General features: G+C 45.3%; 1 protein-coding gene across 1 annotated transcript in view; it reads left to right on the forward strand.

Moving 5' to 3' along the window:
- Positions 1-17,602, forward strand: part of LOC115122266 (extracellular matrix organizing protein FRAS1-like) — a 523,719-nt gene that overhangs the window by 298,467 nt on the left and 207,650 nt on the right. The window contains 6 exon segments of the mRNA XM_065027018.1: positions 603-743; positions 3,110-3,215; positions 3,313-3,477; positions 3,777-3,861; positions 11,294-11,395; positions 11,783-12,001. Coding sequence (XP_064883090.1) covers positions 603-743; positions 3,110-3,215; positions 3,313-3,477; positions 3,777-3,861; positions 11,294-11,395; positions 11,783-12,001 — 818 coding nt within the window.

Here is a 17,602-nt window from a genome sequence, read left to right on the forward strand (position 1 = left end):
TAACTCTTGCGATTATGTTGTGAGGGTAAACATTACTCAAAATAATTAACTCAAGAATACTGAACGACACTGCGGAGAGTTAAAAAAAAGAAATAACATAGTTATTTTCAATGAATACCGTACAGAATGATACGCAGTAACTCTGAGTTAAATATCAACACTAAATTGAGCATATATACCACTCTGTAAAAAAGAACTCTGTTGCCAGAGTGAGTTTTACTCTTTTTAGACTGGGACCAAATGTTACTCTGTGGCAGAGTAAAATTTTCTTCAATTAAGAGTTTACATTTACTCCATCATATTTGTACCGTGTAATTATTCACTCTATGCAGCTCTGTTTAGGTTTATTCAAACAACTTATGCAGAGACATACATAAAACGTGATGTCACAATGATGTAAACGTAGAAAGATACACATGAGACTCTTCGTTTAGAACAAACAGGGTTTTTCAGTCGTTTTTTGTTGTTGAAAGTGTTTTTGTTTGTTTTCTTCTAGTTTCAGCCCAGTTACATACAGACCCTATTGAGGCTGTCAATCATCATAACTGAGCTTCTGGTTAAGTCACACTTATTGTGTTGTTTCCTCTCTTCCTGTTACCCAGCATGCTCAGCTGACTGTGTGGAGTGTGAGGGGATGGGGCGCTGCACCGTGTGCAGACTAAACACTTACCTAAGAGATGGATACTGTACTCCAGACTGTGGAAACGGTTTCTATAGTGACAAGAAGAGCAGGACTTGCCATGGTAAGCTCTGGTGTATACATGTAGAGAAAACAGGAGAGGACCTAGTACCATGCCCTAGGGGACACCAGTAGACAGAACAGGAGAGGACCTAGTACCAAGCCCTGGGGGACACCAGTAGACAGAACAGGAGAGGACCTAGTACCATGCCCTGGGGGACACCAGTAGACAGAACCGGAGAGGACCTAGTACCAAGCCCTGGGGGATACCAGTGTTGTGTCTCTGACTGATTACATTTTATGACATGCTATTTTATCAAATCGATCTCCTAACATTGAATTGATTACGTGATTGAATTAAACCATGCAACAATTAAACCACTAATAACTGGGGCACCACGGAAGCATTCATTTATATAGAGTGGTTATCTCCCGAATCCACTGTCTTAAAATCTGAATATCTTTTATATCAATAGCAGTCAATTATTAATCGTCACCTCGATCGGTCTCATTCGGATTATCGTAAATTCTTGATTATCTGCACAAACCCTAGCTTATAAATTGAATCATCAATACACAAATTGGCTTAATTATGTATCTACTGAAGACCTAAATAATCACACAAAATTACATATATATGTATATATACATAGGATAGATCACACATCGATTACTAATCATGTCATAAAAAGCCCCTAGTGGGTTAACCCGGTATGACGGCTGGTTACACAAAGGAAGGGGGTTGGGTTTGAATGAAAGAGCCGGAAGACTGAGGGACAAAGGGACTGAATCTCTATCGGACCTTGAGAAGCTATGCTACCATAAATACAGAATCTTATGCATTCTAATAACTGGCCATTCAGAAAAGAAAATATATATATATTTACTCTGCGCTGCACTTCGAAAGATGGGTCGAAGATGGAAGACTGGTTTACCCAGCAGAAATCGCCATTGTCCTTTGAAGAATCTTTCTGGTCAAAGTGTTGTAGAGTGGATACGCTGAAGTACCCTGTCGTTCTTCAGAGATTGTCTGTCCTTTTCTAGGCCACGTACGTTTACAGCTGCAGCTGATAACTCGATGTCTAGGATGTATAACTTCTTTAGTGAATAATCATTCGTAGTTCATAACAAGTTGCCATAATCAACTCGTGCTGTATTCTGGTTCGTCTAGTCGAACTTCACCATTCCAGCGTGGTGAGCATCACCTCCACATTGAAATTAGCCCTTTTAAATGTATCGACTCCAGTTATCACGTCATCAGGAACTAAAGTTGACTTCCGTCAACGGGCTTTTGTACTGGGGGAGAGAAGGGCGTGTTTCATAGTTCTCAACTAAAGTCTGTTCACTTGGGCGTGACCACTGAGTGAGCATAAGTTTACTCATGAAAACAATTCTCTCATTTAGAAGCTAAAATTACATTTAATCAATTCACAAATAGTTTCATATTTAAACATTTAAATTGCACAGCAATTCCATGTGAATAGAATGTGTAGACTTTCCAAGATACAATTTATGTTGTCCTGTCATCAGATATAATGTCCCAGACGCCAACTGATCTGACAGAATGTTCTTTAAGTACCAACAGACACTTTCAACTGGTTGAGAAAGAGACATATTGTTCCATTCCCCAACCTTTTGATGTTACCATACTCTCTCTATGTTAGCAAAGGGCTTTCCAAGAGTCCATTCTGAGTGGAGAGAAAAGGGGAAAATGTATTTACGGGGAGGTCATAAACCTCACCCAACAGAGCAATGTCATGACACCAGTTGGGGGACATTAAAGATGACCTAGTACAGAGCCCTGGGGGACACCAGTAGTGAGACATTAAAGAGGACCTAGCACAGAGCCCTGGGGGACACCAGTAGTGGGACATTAAAGAGGACCTAGTACAGAAACCTGGGGACACCAATAGTGAGAAAATAAAGAGGACCTAGTACAGAGCCCTGGGGGACACCAGTAGTGGGACATTAAAGAGGACCTAGTACATAGCCCTGGAACACACCAGTAGTGAGACATTTAAGGGGACCTAGTACAGAGCCCTGGAGGACACCAGTAGTGAGACATTTAAGGGGAACCTAGTACAGAGCCCTGGTGAACACCAATAGTGAGACATTAAAGAGGACCTAGTACAGAGCCCTGGGGAACATGAGTAGTGATACATTAAAGAGGACCTAGTACAGAGCCCTGGGGAACATGAGTAGTGATACATTAAAGAGGACCTAGTACAGAGCCCTGGGGGACGCCAATAATGTGACAGAACATTTATTCATTCATTGTAACCTTATCGTAGGACACTCAGGACTCTTATCTCCCTCTCTCCTTTTCTTCCTCCCTCTTCTACCATCCCTCTCTTTCTTGCTCTTTCCCCCTCCCTCCCTCCCCCCTCCCTACCTCTTCCCTCTCCTTATTCATTTCAATCCTCCATCCAGCTAACAGCCAGCCCCCAACCCTGCATATCAGTAGCTCTCTGCTGGTACCAATTGGAGGGACTAAACCCCTGGACTCAACCATACTCTCTGCCCAGGATCAAGACAGGTAGGAGACTGAACTAAATTTACCCCACCCTTCTCTCTGCTAAAATTATGATTTGTGATATTTATCAAATTATTTTGATGTAATGTTGACCTGCCAGCCCTCCAGAGAGCTTGGTCTTCCAGCTGCTTCAGCCCCCTGCTACAGGCCGTATGGTTGTCCTAGAGGGGGGCAGGGAGATAGAGATGTCCCGAGACGACACCTTCTCCTGGGCACAGCTACAGAGCAGACAGGTCCGCTTCACTCACGACAAGGACCAGGCCAAGTGAGTATACTGAGAAAGAAATGTCTCTCCATCTCAATATATGTTTCTTCCTTTCTTTTTCCTCTCTCTCTCTCTCTCTCTCTCTCTCTCTCTCTCTCTCTCTCTCTCTCTCTCTGTCTCTGTCTCCCTCTCCATTTATCTGTCTCTCTCTGTCTCTCTGTCTCTCTCTCTCTCTGTTTCCCTCTCTCTCTCTCTATATATATATATATATTTCCCTGTCTGTCTCTCTCTCTCTCTCTTTGTCTCTCTCTCTCTCTGTCTCTAATGTGTGTATGTATTGTGTCGTTGCATTGTTCCAGGAGTGGACAGTTCACCCTGCGTGTAGCTGACCCCCAGCTCTTTTCCCAACCAGAGACCATTCAGATCCAGGCAGTGTCGATGCAGGTACAATATACAACACACAAACAATTGTATTGACACCTACAATAAGTGCCTTGGTTGCCCAAATATGAACCTTGCCCTGCCTCGTTCATAACCAGAGCAACCCTGCCCTGCCTCGTTCATAAACACAGAGGAAGGTTAGCCTAGCCCTCCTCGCATGTTTCAGAGGGGATTTCTAAATGATTGTCGGATTGTAGCTTAGCGCTTAGCACGCTAGCATGTTGTGGCATGCAGTAGTAGGCACCCATAGTCAGTATGCAACCAGCCATGTCCAATGATGCTGTTTCTCCCCTAGCTCTGCAGCTAGGCATGACTCCCCAGCCACAACAAGGTGTCTGTGTATACATTGAAAAATAAAACATATTCATTTATATAATCTTTATTTAACTAGGCAAGTCAGTAAAGAACAGATTCTTACTTGCAATGATAGCCTATAGTGAATTGCAAAGACCAGAGCTCTCTGGGGCTGCATCCCAAGGTAACCGTATACATGATTTAACATGGTATTACACCACTCTGGTCTGAAGGGGCAACGGTAAACATGATTTAACATGATATTACACCACTCTGGGCTGATGGGGCAACGGTAAACATGATTTAACATGGTATTACACCACTCTGGTCTGAAGGGGCAACGGTAAACATGATTTAACATGGCATTACACCACTCTGGTCTGAAGGGGCAACGGTAAACATGATATTACACCACTCTGGGCTGAAGGGGCAACGGTAAACATGATTTAACATGGCATTACACCACTCTGGTCTGAAGGGGCAACGGTAAACATGATTTAACATGATATTACACCACTCTGGGCTGAAGGGGCAATGGTAAACATGATTTAACATGGTATTACACCACTCTGGTCTGAAGGGGCAACGGTAAACATGATTTAACATGATATTACACCACTCTGGTCCCCAGGCTATAGTACACAGTATACACCAGGCTATAGTACACAGTATACACCAGGCTATAGTACACAGTATACACCAGGCTATAGTACACAGTATACACCAGGCTACAGTACACATTATACACAGTGTATACCAGGCTACAGTACACAGTATACACAGGCTACACAGTAGTATACACCAGGCTACAGTACACAGTATACACCAGGCTACAGTAGTATACACAGTATACACCAGGCTATAGTACACAGTATACACCAGGCTATAGTACACAGTATACACCAGGCTATAGTACACAGTATACACCAGGCAGGTATACACCAGGCTATAGTACACAGTATACACCAGGCTATAGTATAGTACAGGCAGTATACACCTAGGGCTATAGTACACAGTATACACCAGGCTATAGTACACAGTATACACCAGGCTATAGTACACAGTATACACCAGGCTATAGTACACAGTATACACCAGTATATACCAGGCTACAGTACACAGTATACACCAGGCTACAGTACACAGTATACACCAGGCTATAGTACACAGTATACACCAGGCTACAGTACACAGTATACACCAGGCTATAGTACACAGTATACACCAGGCTATAGTACACAGTATACACCAGGCTATAGTACACAGTATACACCAGGCTACAGTACACAGTATACACCAGGCTACAGTACACAGTATACACCAGGCTATAGTACACAGTATACACCAGGCTATAGTACACAGTATACACCAGGCTATAGTACACAGTATACGCCAGGCTATAGTACACAGTGTATGCCAGGCTATAGTACACAGTATATACCAGGCTACAGTACACAGTGTATACCAGGCTATAGTACACAGTGTATGCCAGGCTACAGTACACAGTGTATGCCAGGCTACAGTACACAGTGTATGCCAGGCTATAGTACACAGTGTATGCCAGGCTATAGTACACAGTATATACCAGGCTACAGTACACAGTATATACCAGGCTATAGTACACAGTGTATGCCAGGCTATAGTACACAGTATATACCAGGCTATAGTACACAGTGTATGCCAGGCTATAGTACACAGTGTATACCAGGCTATAGTACACAGTATATACCAGGCTATAGTACACAGTGTATGCCAGGCTACAGTACACAGTGTATACCAGGCTACAGTACACAGTGTATACCAGGCTACAGTACACAGTATATACCAGGCTACAGTACACAGTATATACCAGGCTACAGTACACAGTGTATGCCAGGCTACAGTACACAGTGTATACCAGGCTACAGTACACAGTATACACCAGGCTACAGTACACAGTGTATACCAGGCTACAGTACACAGTATACACCAGGCTACAGTACACAGTATACACCAGGCTACAGTACACAGTATATACCAGGCTACAGTACACAGTGTATGCCAGGCTATAGTACACAGTATACACCAGGCTACAGTACACAGTGTATACCAGGCTACAGTACACAGTGTATACCAGGCTACAGTACACAGTATACACTAGGCTACAGTACACAGTATACACCAGGCTACAGTACACAGTGTATACCAGGCTATAGTACACAGTATACACCAGGCTACAGTACACAGTGTATGCCAGGCTACAGTACACATTATATACCAGGCTACAGTACACAGTATACACCAGGCTACAGTACACAGTATACACCAGGCTACAGTACACAGTGTAAGCCAGGCTACAGTACACAGTGTATACCAGGCTACAGTACACAGTGTATACCAGGCTACAGTACACAGTGTATACCAGGCTACAGTACACAGTGTATACCAGGCTACAGTACACAGTATATACCAGGCTACAGTACACAGTATATACCAGGCTACAGTACACAGTGTATGCCAGGCTACAGTACACAGTGTATACCAGGCTACAGTACACAGTGTATGCCAGGCTACAGTACACAGTGTATACCAGGCTACAGTACACAGTATACACCAGGCTACAGTACACAGTATACACCAGGCTACAGTACACAGTGTATACCAGGCTATAGTACACAGTGTATGCCAGGCTATAGTACACAGTGTATGCCAGGCTATAGTACACAGTGTATGCCAGGCTACAGTACACAGTGTATGCCAGGCTACAGTACACAGTGTATGCCAGGCTACAGTACACAGTGTATACCAGGCTACAGTACACAGTGTATACCAGGCTATAGTACACAGTGTATACCAGGCTACAGTACACAGTGTATACCAGGCTACAGTACACAGTGTATACCAGGCTATTACAGACAGCATATAACATCAGTGGTGGAAAAAGTCATACTTGAGTAAAAGTACAGATACCTTAATAGAAAGTTACTCAAGTAAAAGTGAAAGTCACCCAGTAAAATACTACTTGAGTAAAAGTCTAAAAGTATTTGGTTTAAAGTATACTTATGTATCAAAAGTAAAAGTATAAATCATTTAAAATTCCTTAATTTAAAAATATAATCAAATCAAAAATTGTATTGGTCACATACACATGGTTAGCCGACAGTGCAGTAATATCTAACAAGTAATCTAACAATTTGGCCTTCCTGTGACATTGGGTGCTGTAGGTTTTATGGAGGGCACGTAGTTTGCCCCCGGTGATGTGCTGTGTAGACCTCACTACCCTCTGGAGAGCCTTGCGGTTGAGGGCAGTGCAGTTGCCGTACCAGGCGGTGATACGGCCCGACAGGATGCTCTCAATTGTGCATCTGTAAAAGTTTGTCAGGGTTTTAGGTGACAAGCCACATTTCTTCAGCCTCCTGAGGTTGCGCTGTTGCGCCTTCTTCACCACCCTTTCAGTTTGTCTGTGATGTGTACGCCCAGGAACTTAAAACTTTCCATGTTCTCCACTGCTGTCCCTTTTATGTGGATAGGGGGGGTGCTCCTTCTGCTGTTTCCTGAAGTCCACGATCATCTCCTTTGTTTTGTTGACGTTGAGTGAGAGGTTGTTTTTCTGAAACCACACTCACCTCCTCCCTGTAGGCCGTCTCGTCGTTGTTGGTAAATCAAGCCTACTGCAAACTTGATGATTGAGTTGGAGGCATGCATGGCCACGCAGTCATAGGTGAACAGGGAGAACAGGACGAGGCTGAGCACGCACCCTTGTGGGGCCCCAGTGTTGAGGGTCAGCGAAGTGGAGGTGATGTTTTCTACCCTCACCACCTGGGGGTAGCCGTCAGGAAGTCCAGGACCCAGTTGCACAGGGCGGGGTCGAGACCCAGGACCTCCAGCTTAATGAGGAGCTTGGAGGGTACGATGGTGTTGAATGCTGAGCTGTAGTTGATGAACACCATTCTTGCATAGGTATTCCTCTTGTCCAGATGGGACAGGGCAGTGTGCAGTGTGATGACGATTGCAAACTAGACGACACAATTGTTTTGTTTTTTTAAATGTACGGATAGCCAGGGGCACACTCCAGTATTCAGGCATCATGTACACACAAAGCATGTATGTTTAGTGAGTCCATCAGATCAGAGGCAGTAGGGATGACCAGGGATGTTCTCTGTTTAGTGAGTCCTCCAGATCAGAGGCAGTAGGGATGACCAGGGATGTTCTCTGTTTAGTGAGTCCACCAGATCAGAGGCAGTAGAGATGACCAGGGATGTTCTCTGTTTAGTGAGTCCTCCAGATCAGAGGCAGTAGGGATGACCAGGGATGTTCTCTGTTTAGTGAGTCCACCAGATCAGAGGCAGTAGGGATGACCAGGGATGTTCTCTGTTTAGTGAGTCCTCCAGATCAGAGGCAGTAGGGATGACCAGGGATGTTCTGTTGATAAGCGCGTGAAATGGACAATGTTCCTGTCCTGCAAAGCATTCAAATGTAACGAGTACTTTTGGGTGTCAAGGAAAATATATTGAGTAAAAAATACAATCTTTTCTGAAGGAATGTAGTGAAGTAAAAGTAAAAGTTGTCCAAAATATAAATAATAACGTAAAGTACAGATGCACCCCAAAAAACTACTTAAGTAGTACTTTAAAGTATTTTTACTTAAGTAAGTTACATCGCTGTGTATCAGGCTATTACACACAGCGCATAAAAGGCTGATACATTATCAATTTAAATTTGGCCCCAGTGGGAGTGACCTTACTGAGTAAAGTATCTGTCTAGTAAAAGGTCCAATTCAGACGTTTTTATCTCAATATCAAATCATTTCTGGGGAACAAGTAATACCTTACTGTGATTGTTTTCAATTGAAATGGTCAAGAAGGAGCAAAAATAACTTCTTAGCCAAGAACAATTTCACAAGCGAGGAGCCTAATGGGAGGAACCTAATGGGAGGAGCCTGACGGGTGAGGAGCTAAATGGGAGGCGCCTGATGGGGGGAGCCTGACGGGGGAGCCTGACGGGGGGAGCCTAACGGGAGGAGCCTGACGGGGGAGCCTGACGGGGGGAGCCTGACGGGGGGAGCCTAAATGGGAGGCGCCTGACGGGAGGGGCCTGACGGGAGGAGCCTGACGGGAGGAGCCTAACGGGAGGCGCCTAACGGGAGGGGCCTAACGGGAGGGGCCTGACGGGAGGCGCCTAACGGGAGGGGCCTAACGGGAGGAACCTAATGGGAGGGGCCTAATGGGAGGGGCCTAATGGGAGGGGCCTAATGGGAGGAGCCTAATGGGAGGAGCCTAATGGGAGGAACCTAATGGGAGGAGCCTAATGGGAAGGATATGTAACCTTCAAACAAAGAGGTTTGAAACTCTCTTTGCCTATTAACTAATACCTTAATCTGTTGTGGACAGACAACGTCAACATAATGGTACCATAGATATGTCAGGATATAACGAGCAGCATTAGTTATGGTGCTTTGGACCAATCAGAATTTCAGGAAGGGAGGGCACATTTAGACCATAGACTTGCCTGTAAAAAGATGGAGCTCTTTGTTCTGGGTCCGGTCCTCAATCTATCTCTTCTCTTAACACGTATGGGCCCAGAACTTAATCCAATTTAATACAATTTAGTCGTACTGGGTTAGCTGAGATTATGCAATTCAAAACTTCATCCCACCAAAATAACGGGAAAAAACCCCCAGCTCTTATACTAAAAAGGGCATTCACAATTTCACAGTATAATTCCAAACTCATAGTGTGAAAATATAAAACACAGATAAATCAAGTTTTTGGACTGCACTAGGCCTTTAAATGTAGAGAATCCCATGACTGCGAGGCGTGGATCTGTTGTTGTGGTATGCTATCGTACGGGGGGGATGTGCTGTGGGAGATGATTGGTTGGACGATTAAGCCAATGCGTCGTGAGTTTTCTCCCTGTCTTTCCGTATCGGCTAACGAAGTACACGTTTATCCATCAGTCTGGAAATGGGATTAATTCACTCCTGATAAATGTTCGGCAGTTTGGCAGAGGCCAATTTAAATGAGTGACTGCTGTTGGAGTTGGCGCCTTATTGTAAGATGTGCCTGACTGTACCTATAACACACAGATAAAGCACAGTGAGAAACGTTTCATATAACTCCCCTCCTAGTAGGCGGTCTTCCGCTCTGACGCTCGCTCGCTAAATGAGAGAGAGAGAGATCACTACTTAAACCCGCTGTACGTCAACTTTAACACTGTTGCCATCGTGTAACAGCTCAGGTAGCCTTTTCTTAAGTAGGGATAATAACTTCACCTTGTGTTCTGTTATATCAACAGCTCAGGTAGCCTTTTCTTAAGTAGGGATAATAGCTTCACCTTGTGTTCTGTTATATCAACAGCCAGGCTGAAAGCTGGCAGAGGATTGGCCATGTTTCACCACTGTGGAAATATGTACTTTTACATTTTGAGTAATTTAGCAGACACTTATCCAGTGGGACGTAATAGTAAGTACTAACTGTGGGAAAACGACCACATATCGCTGTCATTTCAAGGCCTTCTTTAAATGTCAGACAGACAGTGATCAGAAACGTGTTCTCGTAACGGTGTCTCGTAACGGTGTCTCGTAACGGTGTCTCGTAACGGTAGGGGCCTCTCTGAGATGGTTCAGCCATCCCTCCGGTTTCACCATCTCCAATATAGTGTCGGAATGTTGGCCCTTGTTTTAGAATCGGGGCCAGTTCTGTTGCTGGTGATGTTCTGCCGATCTAATTCAGGTATACAGTTGAGTACGACAGAGACAAGAGTGTTACAGGAATTATATTCCTCTATGTTTTAATACCCAATTAAAATGAAACACTCTGTCAATTCAGTACTAGGGTTAAAAGAAAATTCATACATCTATACAGTAACATAATAGTATTCTGATTAGTCAGTCCTGATTGAAATGTATACATAATTAGTCATTATCGATAAAAAAAATCCCTTAACACAGAGTTCACCTCTTCTCCACCTAATTCTGGTTAAATGTTTTGTGCAGCCCCTCTCCCATTTCAACTATCAAGTCCAGAAATGTTTTTACTCCTGTGTTTAGGGACAATTTATTTTTATTTATTTCTAAACCTAACCCTAAAAGAACAATGAGTAACGCTTTGTAAAAGGTCTAAATCAGTGAATTGTAACTCTGCTTCCCTCACCTGTCACACAGCCCCCACAGATTCTTACCAACAATCCTTTGCTGCTGGACGGAGGGGAGACGGCGATCATCTCCAAGGCCGTGCTTCAGATCGACGACCCAGACAACCCTCAGGTGTGTGTGTGTGTCTGTGTGTGTGTGTGTGTATGCATGTATATCTGTCTGTCTGTCTGTGTGTGTGTGTGTGTGTGTGTGTGTGTGTGTGTGTGTGTGTGTGTCTATGCATGTATATCTGTCTGTCTGTGTGTGTGTGTGTGTGTGTGTGTGTGTGTGTGTGTGTGTGTGTGTGTGTGTGTGTGTGTGTGTGTGTGTATGCATGTATATCTGTCTGTGTGTGTGTGTGTGTGTGTGTGTGTGTGTGTGTGTGTGTGTGTGTGTGTGTGTGTGTGTGTGTGTGTGTGTGTGTGTGTGTGTGTGTGTGTGTGTGTGTATGCATGTATATCTGTGTGTGTGTGTGTATGTGTGTCTAAACATCCCCTTGTGTGTGCCTCTTCCTCGCAGGATGTCCTGGTCATGGTTCTGGACCCGCCCCAACATGGCCGCCTGACCCGTCTCAATGGCGACCTGGCCCTGAGCCAGTTCAAGATGGAGGAGTTGTCACGGGAACAGGTGCAGTATGTCCATGATGGGTCGCCAGGGCAACGGGACAGGATGCTGCTACAGGTCAACGATGGAAACAGCTACCAGAACATTCTAATGCAGATCAGCATTACTCAGAAGGTAGGAGGGAGGGAGGGAGGGGGGGAGAGAGGGAGAGAAAAGAAGGAAGGAAGGATTGTATGTTTTTTGCATGACTGTCAGATCATATCATGTTAAATGCTGTTTCACGCGAGTCAAATCAAATCAAATCAAATTTATTTATATTGCCCTTCGTACATCAGCTGATATCTCAAAGTGCTGTACAGAAACCCAGCCTAAAACCCCAAACAGCAAGCAATGCAGGTGTAAAAGCACGGTGGCTAGGAAAAACTCCCTAGAAAGGCCAAAACCTAGGAAGAAACCTAGAGAGGAACCAGGCTATGTGGGGTGGCCAGTCGTCTTCTGGCTGTGCCGGGTAGAGATTATAACAGAACATGGCCAAGATGTTCAAATGTTAATAAATGACCAGCATGGTCCAATAATAATAAGGCAGAACAGTTGAAACTGGAGCAGCAGCACAGTCAGGTGGACTGGGGACAGCAAGGAGTCATCATGTCAGGTAGTCCTGGGGCACGGTCCTAGGGCTCAGGTCCTCCGAGAGAGAGAAAGAAAGAGAGAATTAGAGAGAGCATATGTGGGGTGGCCAGTCCTCTTCTGGGTGAATGAGTGAATGCGAGTGAATGCAAACACTTTATTTCATAAACAAAGTTATGTAACACCCAATGCCCCCGTGTGCAAAAGTAATTGCCCCCTTATACTCAATAACTGGTTGTGCCACCTTCAGCTGCTATGACTCCAACCAAACACTTCCTGTAGTTGTTGATCAGTCTCTCACGTTGCTGTGGAGAGACTGTATACCAGTAACTCTTCCATGCAGAACTGCTGGACCCAAGCAACATTTATGGGTTTTCAAGCCTGAACTGCTCATTTCAAGTCCTGCCACAACATCCCAATTAAGATTAGGTCTGGACTTTGACTAAACCAATCCAAAGCTTCAAATGGGTTGCTTTTTTAGCCATTTTCATGTAGACGTGGTTGTGTGTTTTGGATCATTGTCTGGCTGCATGACCCAACTGCACTTCAGCTTCAGTTCACAGACTGATGTTCTGACGTTCTCCTGTATAAATATTCCATACATAATCTGGGGCAGTTGTGGGATGTGATAAATGTCCATCAACTATTGGGCTGTTTCTTCACATTATAAGTGCAGCAGTAGGCTATAGCAGTAGGCTATAGCAGAAGACTATAGCAGTAGGCTATAGCAGTAGGCTAGCAGTAAGCTATAGCAGTAGGCTATAGCAGAAGACTATAGCAGTAGGCTAGCAGTAGGCTATAGCAGTAGGCTAGCAGTAGGCTATAGCAGTAGGCTAGCAGTAGGATATAGCAGTAGGCTAGCAGTAGGATATAGCAGTAGGCTAGCAGTAGGCTATAGCAGTAGGCTAGCAGTAAGCTATAGCAGTAGGCTATAGCAGAAGACTATAGCAGTAGGCTATAGCAGTAGGCTAGCAGTAGGCTATAGCAGTAGGCTAGCAGTAGGATATAGCAGTAGGCTAGCAGTAGGATATAGCAGTAGGCTAGCAGTAGGCTATAGCAGTAGGCTATAGCAGTAGGCTATAGCAGAAGACTATAGCAGTAGGCTAGCAGTAGGCTATAGCAGTAGGCTATAGCAGTAGGCTATAGCAGTAGGCTAGCAGTAGGCTATAGCAGTAGGCTAGCAGTAGGCTATAGCAGTAGGCTATAGCAGTAGGCTAGCAGTAGTCTATAGCAGTAGGCTAGCAGTAGGCTATAGCAGTAGGCTATAGCAGTAGGCTATAGCAGTAGGCTAGCAGTAGGCTATAGCAGTAGGCTAGCAGTAGGCTATAGCAGTAGGCTAGCAGTAGGCTATAGCAGTAGGCTATAGCAGTAGGCTAGCAGTAGGCTATAGCAGTAGGCTATAGCAGTAGGCTAGCAGTAAGCTATAGCAGTAGGCTATAGCAGAAGACTATAGCAGTAGGCTAGCAGTAGGATATAGCAGTAGGCTAGCAGTAGGATATAGCAGTAGGCTATAGCAGTAGGCTAGCAGTAAGCTATAGCAGTAGGCTATAGCAGAAGACTATAGCAGTAGGCTATAGCAGTAGGCTAGCAGTAGGCTATAGCAGTAGGCTAGCAGTAGGATATAGCAGTAGGCTAGCAGTAGGCTATAGCAGTAGGCTATAGCAGTAGGCTAGCAGTAGGCTATAGCAGTAGGCTAGCAGTAGGCTATAGCAGTAGGCTATAGCAGTAGGCTATAGCAGTAGGCTAGCAGTAGGCTATAGCAGTAGGCTAGCAGTAGGCTATAGCAGTAGGCTATAGCAGTAGGCTATAGCAGTAGGCTAGCAGTAGGCTATAGCAGTAGGCTATAGCAGTAGGCTAGCAGTAGGATATAGCAGTAGGATAGCAGTAGGCTAGCAGTAGGATATAGCAGTAGGCTAGCAGTAGGATATAGCAGTAGGCTAGCAGTAGGCTATAGCAGTAGGCTATAGCAGAAGACTATAGCAGTAGGCTATAGCAGTAGGCTAGCAGTAGGCTATAGCAGTAGGCTAGCAGTAGGCAGTAGGCTAGTAGGCTATAGCAGTAGGCTAGCAGTAGGCTATAGCAGTAGGCTATAGCAGTAGGCTATAGCAGGCTATAGCAGTAGGCTAGCAGTAGGCTATAGCAGTAGGCTATAGCAGTAGGCTAGCAGTAGGCTAGGCTATAGCAGTAGGCTAGCAGTAGGATATAGCTAGGCTAGCAGTAGGCTATAGCAGTAGGCTATAGCAGTAGGCTAGCAGTAGGCTATAGCAGTAGGCTATAGCAGTAGGCTAGCAGTAGGCAGTATAGCAGTAGGCTATAGCTAGCCTAGCAGTAGGCTAGCAGTAGGCTATAGCAGTAGGCTAGCAGTAGGCTATAGCAGTAGGCTATAGCAGTAGGCTATAGCAGTAGGCTAGCAGTAGGCTATAGCAGTAGGCTAGCAGTAGGCTATAGCAGTAGGCTATAGCAGTAGGCTAGCAGTAGGCTATAGCAGTAGGCTAGCAGTAGGCTATAGCAGTAGGCTATAGCAGAAGACTATAGCAGTAGGCTAGCAGTAGGCTATAGCAGTAGGCTAGCAGTAGGATAGCAGTAGCAGCAGTAGGCTATAGGCTATAGCAGTAGGCTAGCAGTAGGCTATAGCAGTAGGCTATAGCAGTAGGCTAGAGGCTATAGCAGTAGGCTAGCAGTAGGCTAGCAGTAGGCTATAGCAGTAGGCTAGCAGTAGGCTATAGCAGTAGGCTAGCAGTAGGGCTAGGCTAGCAGTAGGCTATAGCAGTAGGCTATAGCAGTAGGCTAGCAGTAGGATATATAACTATAGCAGTAGGCTATAGCAGTAGGCTATAGCAGAATACTATAGCAGTAGGCTAGCAGTAGGCTATAGCAGTAGGCTATAGCAGTAGGCTATAGCAGTAGGCTATAGCAGTAGGCTAGCAGTAGCAGTAGGCTAGCAGTAGGATAGGCTAGCAGTAGGCTAGCAGTAGGCTATATAGCTATAGCAGCTATAGCAGTAGGCTAGCAGTAGGCTATAGCAGTAGGCTAGCAGTAGGCTATAGCAGTAGGATAGGCTATAGCAGTAGGATATAGCAGTAGGCTATAGCAGTAGGCTATAGCAGTAGGCTATAGCAGTAGGCTATAGCAGTAGGCTATAGCAGTAGGATATAGCAGTAGGCTAGCAGTAGGCTATAGCAGTAGGCTATAGCAGTAGGCTATAGCAGTAGGCTATAGCAGTAGGCTATAGCAGTAGGCTATAGCAGTAGGCTAGCAGTAGGCTATAGCAGTAGGCTATAGCAGTAGGATATAGCAGTAGGCTAGCAGTAGGCTATAGCAGTAGGCTAGCAGTAGGCTATAGCAGTAGGCTAGCAGTAGGCTATAGCAGTAGGCTAGCAGTAGGCTATAGCAGTAGGCTATAGCTAGTAGGCTAGCAGTAGGCTATAGCAGTAGGCTAGCAGTAGGCTATAGCAGTAGGCTAGCAGTAGGCTAGCAGTAGGCTATAGCAGTAGGCTAGCAGTAGGCTATAGCAGTAGGCTAGCAGTAGGCTATAGCAGTAGGCTAGCAGTAGGCTATAGCAGTAGGCTAACAGTAGGCTATAGCAGTAGGCTAGCAGTAGGCTAGCAGTAGGCTATAGCAGTTGGCTAGCAGTAGGCTATAGCAGTAGGCTAGCAGTAGGCTATAGCAGTAGGCTATAGCAGTAGGCTATAGCAGTAGGCTAGCAGTAGGCTATAGCAGTAGGCTAGCAGTAGGCTATAGCAGTAGGCTATAGCAGTAGGCTAGCAGTAGGCTATAGCAGTAGGCTAGCAGTAGGCTATAGCAGTAGGCTAGCAGTAGGCTATAGCAGTAGGCTATAGCAGTAGCAGTAGCAGGGCTATAGCAGTAGGCTAGCAGTAGGCTATAGCAGTAGGCTATAGCAGTAGGCTAGCAGTAGGCTATAGCAGTAGGCTAGCAGTAGGCTATAGCAGTAGGCTAGCAGTAGGCTATAGCAGTAGGCTAGCAGTAGGCTATAGCAGTAGGCTATAGCAGTAGGCTATAGCAGTAGGCTAGCAGTAGGCTATAGCAGTAGGCAGTAGGCTATATAGCAGTAGGCTATAGCAGTAGGCTAGCAGTAGGCTATAGCAGTAGGCTATAGGCTATAGCAGCTGGCAGTAGGCTAGCAGTAGGCTATAGCAGTAGGCTAGCAGTAGGCTATAGCAGTAGGCTAGCAGTAGGCTATAGCAGTAGGCTATAGCAGAAGACTATAGCAGTAGGCTAGCAGTAGGCTATAGCAGTAGGCTAGCAGTAGGCTATAGCAGTAGGCTAGCAGTAGGCTATAGCAGTAGGCTAGCAGTAGGATAGCTAGGCTAGCAGTAGGCTATAGCAGTAGGCAGCAGTAGGCTACTAGGCTAGCAGTAGGCTATAGCAGTAGGCTAGCAGTAGGCTATAGCAGTAGGCTAGCAGTAGGCTATAGCAGTAGGCTATAGGCTATAGCAGGCTAGCAGTAGGCTATAGCAGTAGGCTATAGCAGTAGGCTATAGCAGTAGCTAGCTATAGCAGTAGGCTATAGCAGTAGGCTATAGCAGTAGGCTATAGCAGTAGGCTATAGCAGTAGGCTAGCAGTAGGCTATAGCAGTAGGCTAGCAGTAGGCTATAGCAGTAGGCTAGCAGTAGGCTATAGCAGTAGGCTATAGCAGTAGGCTATAGCAGTAGGCTATAGCAGTAGGCTATAGCAGTAGGCTATAGCAGGCTATAGCAGTAGGATATAGGATATAGCAGTAGGCTAGCAGTAGGCTATAGGCTATAGCAGTAGGCTAGCAGTAGGCTATAGCAGTAGGCTATAGCAGTAGGCTAGCAGTAGGATATAGCAGTAGGCTAGCAGTAGGCTATAGCAGTAGGCTAGCAGTAGGCTATAGGCTATAGCAGTAGGCTAGCAGTAGGCTATAGCAGTAGGCTATAGCAGTAGGCTATAGCAGTAGGCTAGCAGTAGGCTATAGCAGTAGGCTAGCAGTAGGCTATAGCAGTAGGCTAGCAGTAGGCTATAGCAGTAGGCTAGCAGTAGGCTATAGCAGTAGGCTAGCAGTAGGCTATAGCAGTAGGCTAGCAGTAGGCTAGCAGTAGGCTAGCAGTAGGATATAGCAGTAGGCTAGCAGTAGGCTATAGCAGTAGGCTAGCAGTAGGCTATAG

The sequence above is a fragment of the Oncorhynchus nerka genome, linkage group LG13, assembly GCF_034236695.1.
Source record: "Oncorhynchus nerka isolate Pitt River linkage group LG13, Oner_Uvic_2.0, whole genome shotgun sequence".
Lineage (NCBI taxonomy): Eukaryota > Metazoa > Chordata > Actinopteri > Salmoniformes > Salmonidae > Oncorhynchus > Oncorhynchus nerka.